This window comes from Gossypium arboreum, chromosome 5 (assembly GCF_025698485.1).
Source record: "Gossypium arboreum isolate Shixiya-1 chromosome 5, ASM2569848v2, whole genome shotgun sequence".
Taxonomy (NCBI): Eukaryota; Viridiplantae; Streptophyta; class Magnoliopsida; order Malvales; family Malvaceae; genus Gossypium; species Gossypium arboreum.
In genome coordinates this window covers 24,869,649-24,888,108 of record NC_069074.1, presented here as the reverse complement: position 1 = coordinate 24,888,108, position 18,460 = coordinate 24,869,649, and the positions used below count along the sequence as shown (strand labels likewise).

Below are 18,460 nucleotides of genomic sequence, written 5' to 3'. Positions count from 1 at the left end.
ATTTATGATATACTACCCTTAGTCGAACATTAGTTGCAGATCATTGGGCTCATGTTACCTCTAAAGGTTTATGTCATACTAGAGTTCTGTCGCTTTCAGGCTTTACACTTCGATACTTATATGGTGCACAAATTCCCATAGTGTTCAAAGTCAATTTTACTAAGGTTACAATGGACGAAATTATCAAACTAATACAAAATTAAAAGAAAAATGAAATCGATACCTATGAATGCAAAACATAAGGAACAACTATAGAATTGATGGTATGAAATAAGAATGAACTATGCATGCTAATGCATATATGTAAATATGATGTTAATTAGTTTGCTCATATTCATTAATCCCTTTTGTTAACATATTACACGTGGACATGTTGGTAGTAAGCTATGGTTGTTGAGCCAAATAAAAAGAGCATATCAAATAGGACAAGGTAAGTATAGTGGTTGTCAAATGAATTTACTAAGTATTTATGCTTATGCACCGTTGCTCATGCGCGTAGATCTTCGCCTTCAAATCTTTGAAGCCATCTCAATTCAAGAGCATCACACTTTCATCGAGATTACATATAGTATGGAAATTTGTAACTATGTTTTGTGGCATGTATCTATCTAAGGTATCTAGATGCATATGTTATCTTGTTTTTTCTTTTTTTAATGTTTTAAGTTTCAACTGTTATGTTAACATTTGAATAGCTTTAATGATTATGCTTAGCTTATAGTATTGAAGTTTAATAATGTTGGCATCCATGACACTACCCCTTCTCTTGAAACAAGGGTTTGAAGGCCATTAAGCTTGTTTTCTATGGTAATTTTGAGTTATGATTGAATTTACATTGTGAGTAAACTCAGCATGAGTATGATTATTATGTGTGGTATTGTTTTGGATTTTCTAGGTATCCTCAAAGTAAAGTTTACTCAAAACTTGAATGGAAATTATTTGGGACAATTTTGGCATGTTTTGGGGTTATACAGTAGGTCACGTTGCGATTATGGCTCTTCAACGTCGCGACATTCTCTCACGATGTTGCTATCTTGCTTTTTCATTTCGCAACCTAGTCAAATTTCGAGTGACGTCGCGATGTTCCCTATTTGATGTTGCGACGACACTGTCCAAACATAACTCACAACTATTTTTGTGGGCATGACTTGAGCTAAGATATGTCATGAAAACATTTTTAAAACTCTCGTACTTTGTCCATTTATGATGAATTTATAATAATGTTTTAAATTTTATTTTTTTAACTTACTAGTTGCTTTGTGACTTGTATTGGTAACGGTTGAAACACATATTCGAATTGGTGATCAGATCAGATCAAATCAGGGGTGTCACATAAAGTGCTTTTGATAAAATAAAATGTTTAATTTAGACATGATGTGTAAAATAGAAAATATGTATTTAAATGTTATTTAAATTTGTTATTATTATGATATATGGAATATATAAACTTAAATTATAATAAAAATATTTTAAATAATTTATTAAGTAATTAATATTATGATATAAGTAATATATGAAATATATAAACTCAAATTCTTTAATATTATGATATATGAAATATACAAACTTAAACGTAAAAAGGCCTCTCCAATCTCTCTCAGTTTCAAAATTCAGAAAATTGGTCCCTTTGAAAAGAAAACAAGAGCAATTTAATCCTAGTGATCAATTTCAAAAGTGAACAACTAAGTACAATTAATCACAACGTTTATGTCTTTTGTCAATTGTATATAATTTTGATTGGTAACAAAATTACCCTTCAAAGCTAACACACTTTGTCATTTTGATCCTAATTTAACAAATTTATCCCGCAACATTTGTGTAAATGTTGAAGATGAATTTGTTGATTTTTTTTAGAATTAAAGCTAAAAGGACAAAATATGTAAACATTGAAGGCTAAATTTGATATTATATCAATCAAAATTATGTACAATTGACAGAAGATATAAACGTTGTGATTAATTGTACTTAGTTACTCACTTTAAAATTGGTAGGGATTAAATTACTTTAATTTTTTAAAAGAGACCAATTTGCTCAATTTTGAAATTGAAAAGAACTGAGAGGTTTTTTTTTACCAAATTTAAATTATAATTGACTCAAAGGTAAAGTTTATTTATTTTCACCCGTTATTATTAAGACAATGCAAAATTATTATTTTAGTATTAACAAATATTTAACTTAGATTATAATACAAATATAATAAAATAATTTAAACAACCCACTGTTAATACTTAAAATTGTAATATATTATATATAATTTTAAATACTTTTTAAATAATTATTTATAAATTTAATTTGAATATATATATATATCATATTCATCTTTTATGCTAAATATACAAGGAATGGCAATTTTATAATTTTGCCAGCCAACTGGTTTTTCAGTCGGAATTTTTTGGTTTGAAAAATGATCTTTTGGCTTGAAAAACACAGGCAAATGAAGCGTGAATGATTAAAAAGATAAATTTTGAAGCATGTTAATGTTTGGTTTTGAATAATTAATCAAGTTTTTGTATCTATTTTAATGGTGATGCTCGGATTTGTAAGCTGGAGTAGCGGATGATGGCGTTTTGGTTGGGATGTGGCTCGCTCGCTGCAAACTACTGATGCTGATGCATGCAGCTTCTTGGGCTTTGCACGCCTAATCTCTTACCTTACATTTGTTTGGTTGTGATATACCAGTTTTTAATGCAAATATAATAATTAAGCTCGTTTCGATGAATATTTTGAGAAACTCTTGACGGAAACCTTATATATATAATATGGTTCTTGTTTCTCTTGTTGTTGTTGAATTAGACCATCATCCTTTAGTTCCATCCTATTTCTGAGGACTTCAATAAGGAGTAAAATGGTATGGAAATTTGAAATCCATTTAAGCTAATTATAAAACCCAGAATATTTGTTAGGTGGGTTTATCAGCTAATCATTCTCTGAATCCGAATAGTTCCATTTACAAGCATCCATTTTATACTATTAATCATGATGAGTTGAAGATATCACTCCTCACACCATATGTATTATTTTTGGTTCCATCTTTTGTTTATTATTTTGGTTAAGAAAATACGCCTTCATACACAACAATCTAACGTGTGGACTACTAATTGGGAAAACAAAGTCAAAGGAATGTTTTGCAGGGAATCTTTAACAATATATAGTCTGTCAAACTCTATCTCATTCAATGCATACAATTTATAATATTTCTAAATTAAAAACCCAAGTTTGAATTTTACATATTTAATCTCTTCCTATTTATTTTATTATCCTTTAATTAATTATTATAACTTCTGGTTAGAGTTTTCAGGCAGACATTAATGAAGACACTGGAATGGGTAAAATGAGGAGTGTAGTTCCAGGGCCAGGGCCACCAAACTAGCTACGATGACAGAATATTAGCAACATAAAATATTGAAGAGCCAAGCCAACTACCTAGAAAGTCAGCTTTTGTTGTCCCTCTAAATTCCTTAATTTTAAAACGAGACACCATCGTTTTCACTAACCAGCGTGTGGGATTCTCAAACCACCATTGCTTCTCTCCCTCACGAGGTCTTTATAAATAGGACCCCAACAGTCAGCCTCGAGCAATAAAAACAAAACCAATAAAAGCCTTCCCCAATCCAATATGTCAGCCACACCATTTGTTTTCTCCGTCCTAATCCTTCAACTCCTCTTTGCCTCACAACCATGTCACCGTTTCCTCGCTGCCGCCGCCGACGGTCGATGGCAACTTCTACAAAAAAGCATTGGCGTCTCCGCCATGCACATGCAACTCCTCAGGAATGACCGTGTTGTTGTGTTTGATAGGACTGATTTTGGCCCGTCCAAACTACCGTTGCCAAATGGGAAATGCCGCAATGACCCATCTGACACTGCTCTCAAAGTGGATTGCACGGCTCATTCAGTTGAGTACGATGTTCTAACCAATACGTTCAGGCCTCTCATGGTTCAAACCGACGTTTGGTGCTCTTCAGGGGCTATCATGCCGAGTGGTAATTTGGTCCAAACCGGTGGTTTTAATGACGGCGAACGACGGGTTAGGACTTTTAGCCCATGCAGCACCTGCGATTGGCAAGAGACACCAAATGGATTAGCGGCCAAAAGATGGTACGCCTCCAACCATATCTTACCAGATGGAAGACAAATTGTTGTCGGTGGTCGGAGACAATTTAATTACGAGTTCGTTCCTAAAACTATTACTGCCAACACGTTCAGTTTGCCTTTCTTGTTGCAAACCAGTGAGAGAGGAGTTGAGAACAACCTCTACCCTTTTGTGTTTCTTAACGTTGATGGGAACTTATTTATTTTCGCCAACAATCGAGCTATTTTGCTTGATTTTATGAAAAACAAAGTAGTGAAGACGTATCCAACAATTCCAGGCGGCGATCCAAGAAGCTACCCGAGCACTGGTTCGGCCGTTTTGCTTCCACTGAAGAACTTGAAAGCGGCAGCCATTCAAGCTGAAGTATTGGTTTGTGGGGGTGCTCCAAAAGGATCTTATGTTCAAGCTGTACGTGCGAAGTTCATTGGAGCCTTGAATACTTGTGCTAGGATCAAAATAACAGACCCGAATCCACAGTGGGTCATGGAGACCATGCCTTTAGCTAGAGTTATGGGTGACATGATATTGCTCCCGAACGGCAATGTCTTGCTCATCAATGGAGCAGGTTCAGGAACAGCAGGATGGGAATTGGGTCGGAACCCAGTTTTGAACCCGGTGTTGTACAAGCCTGATAACAAAATTGGGACACGGTTCGAGACACAAAATCCGACAACCGTTCCACGTTTGTACCATTCCACAGCCGCATTGCTTCGTGATGGCAGAGTTTTAGTAGGAGGAAGCAATCCCCACGCATTTTACAATCTCACGGGTGTTCTTTTCCCTACTGAACTAAGCTTAGAGGCATTCTCTCCGGCATATTTAGACACTAAATTCAACAACATAAGACCCACAATCACTGCTCCAAAGTCAATGTCCGGAATCAAATACGGCACAAAATTAACTGTTCGAGTGGTGATTACCGGAAAAGTAGCTAAAAACCAGGTGTCGGTAACAATGGTGGCGCCGGCTTTCAACACACATTCATTCTCTATGAATCAAAGGTTGCTTGTACTTGGAAACGACAAGGTGGCGGCTTTGGGGAAAGCAACGTATGACATTGATGTCACGACACCACGTTCGGGTAATCTTGCGCCGTCAGGATTTTATCTTTTATTTGTGGTCCATCAAGGCATTCCCAGCAAAGGCATTTGGGTCAAATTGCAGTAGCAGTAAAGAAAAATGCTTATGCTTTAGACTTATATGTTCATAAAGATTTTATCTTCCCGTATGTATAATCTGACATAGTATTGGTTGCTTTTATAGAACTAGTATATACCATGTTGTATCAATAAATGTCCTTTACAAACAAAAGTGTGTATTTACAAAGGATTTGAATTTATCATATTCACTTTGTGTTCCAACACTCACACACAAGTCCAAGGACCATAGGTTTTAATTATTCTTAAATCTTCAATTTAAACATGTATGGAGCCTAACTCGAAGGGCGTCTTAATGGGTTCCCACTAAGTAAAAGCAATGGACTAATTTATTCACAGCACGTATAATATGGTGTCCATAAGCCAAAAATGGTGATTGAAATAGCCAGTAGGGGTCATCGTGGCTTTCTATAAAACATCCCTCGATCATTTTCATGTCTAAAACATGATTGTTGCAGCTGTTTTGTGTTCTCTACTTGTTTCAGTTCTTTTACTTACAATGGCATTGATTACTGCTTTAGAATTCTCCATTAAAATGTAGGGTTTAAATTACACTAAAAGCAATGGCTTACTTGTAGCTCCAAGATCAACCAAAAATAATGTGGGGGCATTATGTTTACCTCTTATAATCCATCTACTCTTCCTTGCAAGCAAGCTTTTTGTGGAGAAGTTAGGATGAATAATGCACTAATCCATGAAACCACTTTAATCACTGATCCTATTTTATGTCAAGATGATTTAATGGAAACACCAGTCATTTTCGGAGTTAATTGTTTTATTGCATATGCCATCTTTTGATTGTTGTTGAATAGGATAAACTTAAAGGTTGATAATGACAGGACTGAGAATTATTTTAGATTCAGACTTAGACTTTCATGCTTCTGTGTCTGCAATGCTCCTGGCTTCAAACCGCCGCTGACGACCGCCTTTTGGCGCCAAAGGAAACCCCTCGCTCTTCCTATCCAATTTCCATGGTTATCCCCGCCTAAAATTATTAAAAAGCTCAATCGATTTTTAACTTGGTTCAATATTAAAATATTCGCTTAGATTTTGATTCAATTTTTTTGTCTGAACCGATAATCAACGAGTTCTCAATCTAACTGATTCACCAATTAATCCGATCCCTACTAACAACTATAGCTAATGTGAGTGATGAGTAATAATTTTGGTTCAAAATAGTGATGTAAAGAAAGCTGAAAATGATCACCAAGGTATAATAAAAGGTTGGGGTAGCAACATTTTATTAAAATATTTTTAAAATTACTTGAAATTATACAGATTTAAAAAAATTTAGAAAACTATTTAAAAGTTAAATATTGTTAAAATTTTAAATTTATTACACTTTTTATAAAATAATTTTTATATAAATTTTGCTATATTTACCTTTTTGATAATTTTTATAATTTCTAAAATACAAATTAAGCTCTTCATGTCAACATTTCTTAACGTCAAGTGTCAAGTTAATTGTCACATCATTATTTTTATGCCAATTACCAAGTCACACGTAACGTTAACTTTCACGTCATTAATTAATGTCTACGAGACTTTTTTGTCTTTTTAATTATTTTTATAAGAGTTTTTAAAAGAGTTTAGTTCGAATCTATTACCTTTTTTTTTGTGAAAAAACAAAAATACAATAATCAATTAAACTAAATCACTAGGGTGTCTCACAAACAACTTTAGCCCTTCTTCTTTATCAAAAGCTAATTTAACCATTCAATCAACTTCTCTATTATAAATTTGTCTGATTAAGGCCGAGTTGGAATTCTTCGAATTGAACTCCTTTATTGCTTCAATGACTTCCAAACTATATGTTGGCATCAATACTCTGTCACATTTCCTTCCTTGTAGTAATGACAAGACATCTAAAATACCCAATAGTTCTACCTCAAATATAGTACATCTCCCCAATCTTCTATTAAAACCTATAATCCACTCCTTCCGTTCATCCCTCAATACTCCCTTCTGCAGCAGCATATCCTGAATCTACCTTAAGCAAACCATCAATTCTTAAATGCACTCATTTACCCATCTGATTATATTTCCACCCCCATCACTTGCCCAACATTAGAGCTTACCTTGGGAAGGTGCCCATACTCTTAGGCCCAACTAAACGACCCCTTGATAATTTCTTCTACACTCTATGGCGAACTTTGGAAAATATAGAGATTCATATTTTTCCAAATATGCCAAGTAACTAGACCAAAGAAGACTGACCATTCAGCCCCTCCAAAGACCAAATCTTGATGATTCTGCAAATTATTCAAAAACCATTCATGCAAATCACTGGAAAAGAAAAACTCTTGTTTCTCAACTGGTACAGCCTGAGTCCAAACATCTTTCGCTAATCTACAGTCTCTAATAGCTTGGATGATATCCTCCGAGACTGACCCACAAATAAAACAAAAATCATTACTCAATACCTTGTCAACACCTCTCTACTTGCGTAAGCAAATGTTGCTTAAGAGCCAGCCAAATAAAAAGACGAATCCTCTGAGGACCTTGAAATTTCCATGACATCTTCCACAGTTCATCCATTAGATTCCACGTATCCTACTTCACCACCTTATAGGCACTTTTGATAAAGAATGACCTTAACGAAGTACCCGCCCAAGCCACTATATCTGCACCCACTAAGGGACTTGGGGGAGGTATGCTCACAATACGGTCAATAATCTCCTTTGGTAACCAAATCTGAAAGAGATCAAAGTTCCAAAATCCATTCTCTATGACCATCTCCTTAAGCACACAGTCCTTATCAATATTAACCCGAGTTGGGATAAAACTAACAAGAGACCCAATTCAATGAACCCACCTGTCCTTCTAACATCTTATGTTATTTCTATTTCCTATAGACCAGAGAGTGTTTTCACGGAGAAGAGGCCAAATCTTAAAAAGAGCTTTCCATAAAAAGGAACAATGTCCCTTACAAATACTCAAAGTAATATCTTATTCCATCCTATATTTTGTAAGGAAAGCACAAACCCACAAGAAATTAGTATTTGATAGAATATTATACTCCAATTCTAACATAAAAGAGGTACTTTGATCCGAAAACCGTTGCAACCGAAGCCCTCCACAAGCCTTTGGTTAACAAATTGATTGCCAATTAACAAAAGCCAACTTATTGCCCCCTCCAAAATTCCACTATATGAATTGTCTAGCAATGCGTTCAATCTCTTTACAGATACATCTTGAGATCATCAATGATTACATGAAGTAACTAGGAATTGTGAAAAGTACTGACTAGGCTAACGTGACTTTTCCAGTTAAAGACAGTTGTCTTGCCTCCCAACGCTGAAGCTTGGCCTTAACTTTCTGCACCACAAATCTCAAGGAGCTATTAGTGATTCTTTCATGGAAGAGGGGAACTCTTAGATATGAACCAATATTCAGAACATGACAAAATCCGAGGACACCACACAGTCTCCCCCCTGAACGTCATCACTGCCTTTAGAAAAAGAAAACATTTGTTTTATGAGCATTGATACGATGCCCAAAAAAGCCACAGAAATTATCCAAGGTTTCCTTAATAAGTTTATCTTGTTCCAACTCAACTCTAGCGAAAATAACCAAATCATCCACGAAAAATAGATGGGAAAGTGCAAGTCTTGATCTCGACAATCTAATTGAAATCCATTTGCCAGAATTAATGGATGAATGAATTACCTAACACAACCAATCCATGCACAGAACGAGCAGATAAGGTGAGAAAGGACAATCTTATCTAATTCCCCTAATTGGCTTGAACATTTAAGTCGAAACGTTATTCCACAAGATTTGCATAGTTGTATTCATAATGGCTGACATTTAATATTCAATGCATGTTTAATCATCATTCATATTACATTTCATCCATTAATATTTAAAGCATGTTTAATCATCTTTCACAAATTAATTTTCACATTTAATATAAAGTGCTACATAAATTTTACACATTTGAATGGTAATGATCATTGTATTGGATATTAATGAATGAAACAATAATGAAGTAAATCTTAACACTTCATTAATACTTAAACCAAAAATATATAAATCTTAAATTTAATTAACTATTCAATATTTTAATTATTCATATATATTTTAATATGAATTTAAACAAATAAAGTGTAATATGTATCAAACGCAAACTGTTTTTTTCTTATAAGTTCTCATGTCATGTACGATGCACACATGTTAATTTTAAATTTATTAAATAATATTTCTATAATTTTTAAAAATATATTCGCTAATTAAATGATAATTAATTTAATTTATAATAAAAAATATCAACTTTGAAAAACAATTTAAAGAATAAAATAACGAAAACAAAAGGGCGAGAAATAACCAAAATAAAATATTAAATAATTGGATAAAGTAACATGTCATTTGAGTAAAAGTCAAAACTTCACCTAAAAAATTCATCTCTTTTAACATTTCATTATCTATAAATTATAAAAATTTTCAATTTAATTTCTAAAATTCTCGATAATGGATATCCTTTAAAACATTCTATCAATTTAATGTTTATCGCTATAATGTAAAACAAGATTATTATAAATCAAATTCTGGATAACAAACCCCGACATTCAAAATGTTGAACAAAGCCCTCAGATCTCATAGCTATATCAGGTCATTCGCAGTATTAACAAACTGGTTTTCATTGAAAGAATTTACCAGTCATCAGCTGTGAGAAAAAAGAGATGTAAGAACAAGAGAAAAGAAGGATATAGGTAAAGAGAGAATTATAGATAGAAAGCAGAGAAGATAAGAGTAACAGAAACAGAATGAGAAACAGAAACAGAAACAGAGGAAGAAAGAAAGAAAGATTGAACAGATGAAGATAGTAAATGTTCTAACACGAAAATCAGTCCTACTGCTCCATTCATTGAGTTTTCCATCATTGGGCAAATATCCATTTTACTAAAATTTACTTAATTTTCAATGTCTCTCAAAACCTCTGTTAATCGAGATTAATACTCTGAAATTCATCTGTCTAAGCACCACATTTAAAAAAAACAGAACAAAAACTAAAACTAAAACTCAGTTGTCTGTGTCAGATATCAAGATCTCATCCAAAAAACTCAGACAGGGATAACTGATTCAAAGATTTCTCATCATACACAGACAGAACTGAAGTAAAAACACTTAAATAAGATAATATGAATTTTATTTTGTTTTTAAAGAAAGCCTCAGACCGTCCTAGTTCATGAGTTTCTACAAATTCATATAGTAGAGATAGAACTGCATTTCAGAAAGTCAAATAGTTTCATCATTGGCTTCTTTCACAAATTGCAAGCAAAAGATTAAAATCAAAATAAATAAAGAAATAAAGAGGCATCAGATCTTCCTATTCAAATAAACGAAATCATGATACTCGCTTTTGAAATTTTTCGAGTATTATTCGATTCGAATGTTCATCATTTGGCCTCCATTTTGATAGAAAATAAGTAGTGCAACGTTTAGCAGCAAATGGAGAAAACAAATGAACAATTTATCGGAAAAGCTGCAGGTTGATGATGAAAAAACCTAGAGATCAAACAGATGGCTGAAGAAACTAAGATGGCGGCCGACGCGCTAAACGTGAATTAGGGTTTTGCAATGATGCTCTCGGATCCCGACCTCGTTTTATAGACAGTTTTTCGGTGCGTTTTGGGGAGGAGAGTTTTATAAAATTACTGGACGGTGACGAGTCAAAGCTAACAGAGAGAATATGGGGCCGTAAACTAGGGGACTAATCTTCTTACACTGGGCCTAAAAGTTTCAGATCAAGTTTGATTTCAATTGAAAATCAAAAAGTTGTTTTTATTTCGAGATAAATATTAAATTTATACTTGAATTTTAGTATAATGTATAATTTAATATATTAATTTTAATTTAATGTAATTATATATATGAAACTTAAACTATAATTTATATGTATGATGAAGTTTTGGATTTGATTCAATTACACATATTTAAATAAATAAATATATTTATTTTCATATCAAATTAATATAATTATTTGTGTATGCAATATATCGATGTAAAATGATATTTATTCGATAATGTTGTTAGTGATTAGTGAAATTTGAATCAAATCAAAACTTCATATATAAAGTCACACAAAACCAAAATTTATGTATAATACTACATATTAAATCAAATTTTATGTCTAATTTTAATATTTATCTCTTTTATTTTAAAATTGATTTTAAAAAACTCCTCTACATTTTTCGATTTCTAATTAAAAATATATTTAAAAATTATTGTAAAATAAATGAATAATCAATTTAGCCTTAAAAAGAAAACAACTCTTAATTAATTTCTTAATTGAGAATTAATAATCATTTAAGCTCTCAAAATTATATTTTTGGTAACTTTATACTACCTAGACAGTTGACATGGCTAATTAAGTGGCAGTTAGAAAAATATTAGAAATGTTAAAATATATATATAAAGATAATTTCAATAGTTTAAATGGTGGTTATTTTTATTAAGACCTTAATTGTTTTACGATTAAATATTGAATTGATTGTTTATTTATTTATAGAGAAAATTTTAATTTGTATATATATTAGATAGATAAAAATCCGACCATTAAAAATAAATAAATAATATTGAGTCACTAATTAAAAGATAATACCGTTTTAATTAAAACTAGCAATTAATTAAACTTTTAAAATTACTTTTTCCATTGAAGTCTTGACGCTATTAATTTTCCGTTGAGTAGATAGATAATGTGATTGCAATTTAAAAAATATTTTTAAAAATATCCTAAAACTATTAAATGTTATTAAAATTTATAAATAAAATTACAAAAGAAATATGAATATATCTAAATAATTTTTATGAAATTATAAAAAACTATAAAAATTATAAAATGTGTCAACCAACTCAAAAATTATAAATAACAATCAACTAAGCCATCTAAATTATCTTTTTATGTTGAAGTTTTGACCTCGTTAACTTTGAGTCAATGTTTTTAGAATTAGGCCACTAGTCAAATTGGTTGGGTCGTCGGTTTTTTTGTCTAACCGGTACAATCAGTCCATCCGATTCGATTAAATAAATCATTAAAAAATTTAAAATTTTAAAAATAAAAATCTAGTTTAATCGATTTCTTGTTTGATTCAACTAGTTCGTATTGATTCCTAAATCAATCGATTAAATGCCCTTCTCTTAACCGGTACCCTCATCAGTTCCCGATTCGATCGATCGGTTGGTCCGATTGTATAATGACCGATTTTGGGCTTATTCGTAAGCAATGATTTTGAACCACTAGCCCGAGGTTGGAGAAATTATTTTCAATATAATTTTATGTGTTATAGCATGTTTATATGAGTACATGGAAATTTTGGTGAAATAATTCTAGCGATTGCATGCTTAATTGCGAAAAAAAGACTAAATCACATAAAGAGCAAAAGTGTAACAGCTAAATTTTTCAGTGGTGTCGGAAACAGTGATTCGAGATCACTAAATCCAACGAGTAAGTTTAGAAATTTTAACAAATAATAATTATAGGCCAAGCGCGAACTTAAAAGAATTATTTTTAATTAGTGAATTTTGTAATTTTAAAAGAATTAATCAGGTAAATTTAGTTGAAAACGAGGTATCCAGACCTCGGATTTATAAACCGAGCCATAAATATTTTTATAAATATTTATGGAGTGTTATTAAGTTAGTATTAAAGTTTCGTTAGAAAATTTTAACGTTTGGTTAGTCAATTAATTAAAAAGGACTAAATTGAAAATAGTGCAAAATTTATTAAATTGTGATTAAATAGTTTAAGTGATTAAAAAGGAGGGATTTAAAAGGCAATTGGACCCAATTTGTATGGGCTGGACGGTTGGGCAAGAAAATCAGCAAAAAAGACAAGGAGAAACAAGGGCAAAATAGGAAATTTTGCAAATTAAACATATAAAACAAGACAAATTTGAAAAATCTAGAGATATCATCATTTTTCTTCAGCAAAAACGCCATGGGAGGTCTGAAACCTGCTGGTTTTTCATACTTTGTGAGTTCAATTCTTACCCTTTTCTTTGAGATTTTTATGTTTTTGTGACTTTTACAATTAGGTTCAAGTGTTTAATTCATTAGTTTTTGATTTTATGAACAAAATTAAAAGCTATCATTGATAAGTGTTAGTTGTTTATGATGAAATAAAATGAATTTGAAGCTTTGATTTTGTTGTTTGATGATTTTATCAAGTAATTTCAATAGAAATTGATTTTAGGACCTAATTGTGAAAAAGTTGTGAATTAAGGTTTAGTGTTAAAATTCTGATTTTTAAAAATTGTGTAATAGTTTAGAATGATGGAATAAAATTTTAATTGAGAAAAATTAGTTTAATAGATGGGCTAATTGAGCAAGGACTGAATTGTATGACCTTTGAAATTTAGAGGAAAAATGGTAATAAACATCTTGAACTAAAACAATATTGGACAGCAGAAGTAGACTAACTTTGAAAAATCACCATAAATTGTAGAAATCGAATTAGAAGATGAATAAAATATGAAATTAAAGCTTATTGAGTCTAGTTTTTCATAGAAGAAACGTGTAAGCAATGGATTTGTAAATTATAAGATATAATGAATTTTGTGAGATAATGTTAGAATGAATTAGGGTTCCCCTGTTTTGACTTTGGAAAATCACCAAAAATTTGAGAAAATTAATTAGAGTCTCAAATTTATATGCTTAGAATTCTTAATGAGTCTATTTTCAATAAAAAAAACAATGGGAACATTAACTGAGTTTTGTACTGTGATATAATTAATTTTTAGTGAAGAGAGGTCAGAACTATTGGATAGTGAAACAAGGGAAACTTAAATGAATAAACTGTACTAATTGGCAAAACCAAAAATTCTTAAAATTTTATGGTGGAATGATATGTGAGTCTAGTTTTAGGCAAAATTTACGGATTTTAATTTTGAGCTATGTAGCTCGAATTATAAATAATTGAGTGACTATGACTTGTGTGAACAGATTGATATGAGCATTAATAAGTAAATTGTGAAATCGTACTTACAAGAATGTTATATACATTAAGGATGTGGACTGGAGAGGAGCAGGAGGAAAAATATATATGAATATTCAGTTAGCATGGCTAATTTGCATGTTTTAAGCTCATGGACTAAATTGAATAAAAGTAAAACTTTAGGTGGTAATTTTGTAAAAATGTCAAAAATGACTAAATTGAAGGGAATAAATTGTTTTATTATCTAAATTAATAAATTGAATGAAATTATCAATTTAAGATTGGGTGAAATTTGGGAAAATGGTAAATTACCAATATGCCCTAAATCTTGGTATTTCGCAATTTAGTCGTAGGTTCGGATACTGAATGAGCATGTAAATATGAAAATTTAAGTATTGTATCGTATTTTATATGATATTTTGAATTGAATATATGAAAAGGATGTTACATGAAACATGAAAATGAATACTAAATAATATAAATTAATTGAAATTATTTTGAAAATTTCGGTAATGCCTCGTATCCTATCCCGGTCTCAGGTACGGGTATGGGGTATTACAAAAAGTTTTGTTTTTCTAGCAAATGGTATTAAATAGCTAGAGAATCATAATTAGGGGTCTTTAAAGGAAAAATAGACCTATTTCAATAGGGGTGGTCAGCATAGGGACAAAGATGAATAAAAAAAATCAAATTCGGTGAAGTTGGTAGCCTATTTTGACTAGAAAATGAGACTAAATAAAACAAAAGACTTCATCTTTTTCACCCCTTCTTTCACCACCGAAAATTCAGCCATTTTAGGGGTTTTGGAGCTTCAAAATTTCAGCCACTCTTTACCCTTACAAGTAAGTGATTTTGATGGCATTTCTTAATATTTTTTGTACTTTTGAGACCCTTGTAGCATAATCTAGCTAATGAGGGACTATTTTGCAAAATGGTTGAAAGTATAGGGTTTTGCCATGAGAGAATTTATGTTGTTTGCCGAATTTTTATGGAAGAAAATGAATCATGGTTGTTAAACAAACAACTTTTGTGAAGTAGTTTTCATGAAAACCCTAACTAAGAACCATTTTGCATAAGTTATAAATTATGAGGTAAATGTGTGAAATGATGGGAATTGTGGGCTGTTTCTAGTATAAAAAGAATTCAGCTAGGCTTGGTTAGTGAGAAAATTTGATAAAAATCGATTTACAAGCCTAGGGATAAAATCGTAATTTTGTAAAAGTCTAGGGGCAAAATGGTTATTTTGCCAAAATATGATTTATGAAATGCATAAATTAATATGATGATTAAATTAGTAATTTTTTTATCATTTTAGATCAAGAAATACGAAATCCGGACCTAGACTGGGGAAATGCCAAGCTAGTAGACTAAAGCAAATTAGTCATCCACTTTTTGTATACCGAGGTAAGTTGTACGTAAGTAAGACAACTTTATCATTATTATGTGTTGAATGATTAATTTTGATTAATATGGTTGAATTTGCTTATGAATAATGCATGATTAAATTTAATATAGTAGAGTTTTGATTGAACCTAAGAATATATTGGATATCTATGCTATGATATTTGGGTGATATGTGTGCCAGTATAAGACAATGTCTGGGACATGACGTCGGCCACGATATGAGAGCTAGTGTAAGATCATGTTTGGAACATAGCATCGGTGATGTTGTGAGAGCCAATGTAAGACAATGTCTAGGACATGGCATCGGCATTGATGTGTGTACTAGTGTAAGACCATGTCTGGGACATGGCATCGGCCACAACATGAGAGCCAGTGTAAGACTATGCCTGGGACATGGCATCGGCATTGAGACTAGAGCTAATGTAAGACCATGTCTGGGACATGGCATCGGCCTCAACATGTGAGCCAGTGTAAGACCATGTCTGGGACCTGGTATCGGCAATTTACCCTATTGTGTGAAACTTGTCATATATCATTTAGTATTCCGAATGGTTTCACGGGTTATTTTAAAAGCTTATGACAATAATATGGAATGATATAATCACGTTGTGAGTGGTACAGGTTCTTATTCGAAACTTATGAGATATGAGTCTAGTTACGTTGCCTTGATGGTAAGAATGACATGAATAAGTTCTAGCTATGAAAATGATCTTGGGACGATATTGAAATCTTTGGTTTATACTTGTGATATATATATAAGCATGCAGTGATATTTACTCATGTTCACTCAAGAATATTGTGTTGATTTATAATATGTATGGTTGATCTTGTTACTTATTTATATGTAACTTACTAAGCTTTATGCTTACTCCCTCTCCTTTCCATTTTCTTATAGTGCCACCAAGCTAGTATCGGGGATCAAGGGACGTCGGAAGCATCAATCACATTATCACCTGAAACTTTGGTACAACTAGTTTAATATTTTGATTTTGGCATGTATAGGGACTTGAATCTTTTGTTTAGTGTATTGTTAGTTTAGCCACAAGAGTTGGCTCATATGATGGATGTGATATTCATTTTGTATAGGCCATTAATGTTGGCTAATATTGATTATTATTAAATGCATTTGATGCAAATTTCTCATGGTTGTGGTTGATTTGGTTATATGTGTTAGGCTTTGATTGGTTTTGGTTGATATTGTGTAGGTTGGTGTAAGTAAGGGTGGCAAAAAGGCTTGGTAAATATCCTTATTTTTGTCCACACGAGTAGACACATGGGCGTGTTTCTAGGCCGTGTATGACACACGGTCTACCCCATGGGCGTGTAGTCCGGCCGTGTGTCCTCTGACCTCAATTTTACAAGTCAGTATGCATGGTAGTAAACAAACGGGTATAGATACAACCGTGTGGAGGACACGGCCTAACACACAGGCGTATGCCTTGGCCGTGTGCCCTTAATTGGTTGATGACGTCAGAAACAGAATGTCAAGGTTTTTGTATACAGGCCGAGACACGGGCGTGTCATGGCCGTATGAGGTACACGGGCCATGAACACGGGCGTGTACCAGGCTGTGTGAAAACCCCTGTAAGTTCGAATCGAAAAATAAATCTACACAGGATAGGGACACGGGCGTGTCTAGATATGCCCAGGCCGTGTGAACCACACGGGCCTTCAGCACAATCATATTAAGGCGACACATGGGCGTGTCACTTTTCCATTCAGGCGTATGCCTTGTTTACCTTGAAATTTTTCAAAGTTTTCTAAAGTACTCAGTTAAGTCCCGAATCTTTTTCGAAATGTGTTTTGGGTCTCATGGGCTCGTATTAGGGACTTTATGTCCGGTTTTCAAAAAGTTTTAATTTGGACGAAATTTTATGGCACGAAAATGTTTGTAAGCATGTGTTTAAGTACGGTAACACCTCATATCCTATTCTAGCGTTGAACTCGGGTAATGGGTGTTACACAGTTCAAATAACTTTGCTTTGAGCTGATAGGTGAATGGCATGGTTGATGATGTTGTTGATAACATGGCAATTGAAGGTAAAAGTATCATGGAGGCCCTATACTAGGAGTTGGATTGCATTTTAACCCTTGTGCTTAAAAAATGGGCGAACTAGTCTCTATACATTAGATTAAAGAGGAAATTGATATTTTCTGGTAGAAATTTCATCCATTTATGTTGTTAAAAACTAGCGTCGTTGACGCAATAATCAGATAGTGACATGCGACGTGCCATATATAACAAAAATGGATGAAATTTTTAACAAAAGATCTAGTTTTCTTTTTTATCTATAAGGATTAACTTGTCATTTTTTTTAGTAGAAGGGGTAAATTGCAATCTAGCTCCTAATATAAGGGCATGCATTGTACTTTTGTTACAATTGAAAAAATATCTTTAAAATTCAATATATATATGCATAGTAAAATTAAAAACCATTAAAATTATTAAAAAAAAACTAGAAAGTGTATAAAAATAAAAATAAAAACTATAAGTAGTTGAGCTTAGGGGCGAGGCCAAAAAATATTTTAGATGAGTTAGAACTAAATTATAAAATTTTTGAGAGATCTAAATGTAAAATTATCATTTACTAATTTATAATTTCACTATTTTGAAGGTACTAAATATATTTTTTCACATTTAGGGCCAAAGTACAATTTTACCATAGAGTAATTTTGTGACAACCCTAATTTGACCTAGTCGAAAAGTGGTTTCGGGACCACAAAACCAAGTTATAAAAATAATTAACTGTTAAATTCTGTGTTTATTATATGTGTAAATGCATGTGTGAAAGTTTCATGCTTTAATCTGGTCATTTGTATGTGAAATTTATAAGATAGGACTCATGTGATAAAACTTGAAAGTGTGATAGGTAA

General features: G+C 32.3%; 1 protein-coding gene, 3 long non-coding RNA genes and 3 other non-coding genes across 7 annotated transcripts; 2 read left to right on the top strand and 5 right to left on the bottom strand.

The window, feature by feature from the left end:
- Positions 1–3,177: 3,177 nt before the first annotated feature.
- LOC108450717 (aldehyde oxidase GLOX-like) lies at positions 3,178–5,464 on the top strand. The gene has a single exon (XM_017748466.2). It carries the CDS (start codon positions 3,614–3,616, stop codon positions 5,255–5,257), a length of 1,644 nt encoding a protein of 547 aa, XP_017603955.1. The 5' UTR covers positions 3,178–3,613; the 3' UTR covers positions 5,258–5,464.
- Positions 5,465–8,248: 2,784 nt separating this feature from the next.
- Positions 8,249–9,545, bottom strand: LOC128293209 (uncharacterized). The gene is made up of 2 exons (XR_008283327.1): positions 8,917–9,545; positions 8,249–8,698 (listed from the first exon to the last, which is right to left on the bottom strand). It is a non-coding gene; the product is annotated as an uncharacterized LOC128293209 (long non-coding RNA).
- Positions 9,546–9,687: 142 nt separating this feature from the next.
- On the bottom strand, positions 9,688–10,915 carry LOC128293163 (uncharacterized). Its single transcript, XR_008283247.1, has 2 exons — positions 10,756–10,915; positions 9,688–9,913 (listed from the first exon to the last, which is right to left on the bottom strand). It is a non-coding gene; the product is annotated as an uncharacterized LOC128293163 (long non-coding RNA).
- LOC128293625 (small nucleolar RNA R38) lies at positions 10,276–10,355 on the bottom strand. Its single transcript, XR_008283805.1, has one exon. It is a non-coding gene; the product is annotated as a small nucleolar RNA R38 (small nucleolar RNA).
- Positions 10,416–10,506, bottom strand: LOC128293635 (small nucleolar RNA snoR20a). The gene has a single exon (XR_008283815.1). It is a non-coding gene; the product is annotated as a small nucleolar RNA snoR20a (small nucleolar RNA).
- LOC128293633 (small nucleolar RNA snoR64a) lies at positions 10,564–10,644 on the bottom strand. Its single transcript, XR_008283813.1, has one exon. It is a non-coding gene; the product is annotated as a small nucleolar RNA snoR64a (small nucleolar RNA).
- Positions 10,916–15,488: 4,573 nt separating the features above from the next.
- On the top strand, positions 15,489–16,729 carry LOC128293056 (uncharacterized). The gene is made up of 2 exons (XR_008283082.1): positions 15,489–15,586; positions 16,482–16,729. It is a non-coding gene; the product is annotated as an uncharacterized LOC128293056 (long non-coding RNA).
- Positions 16,730–18,460: the final 1,731 nt, after the last annotated feature.

Bases quoted from the DNA above. Each gene is read 5' to 3' on its own strand.
- LOC108450717 (XM_017748466.2), top strand. From the start codon at position 3,614: ATGTCAGCCACACCATTTGTTTTCTCCGTCCTAATCCTTCAACTCCTC.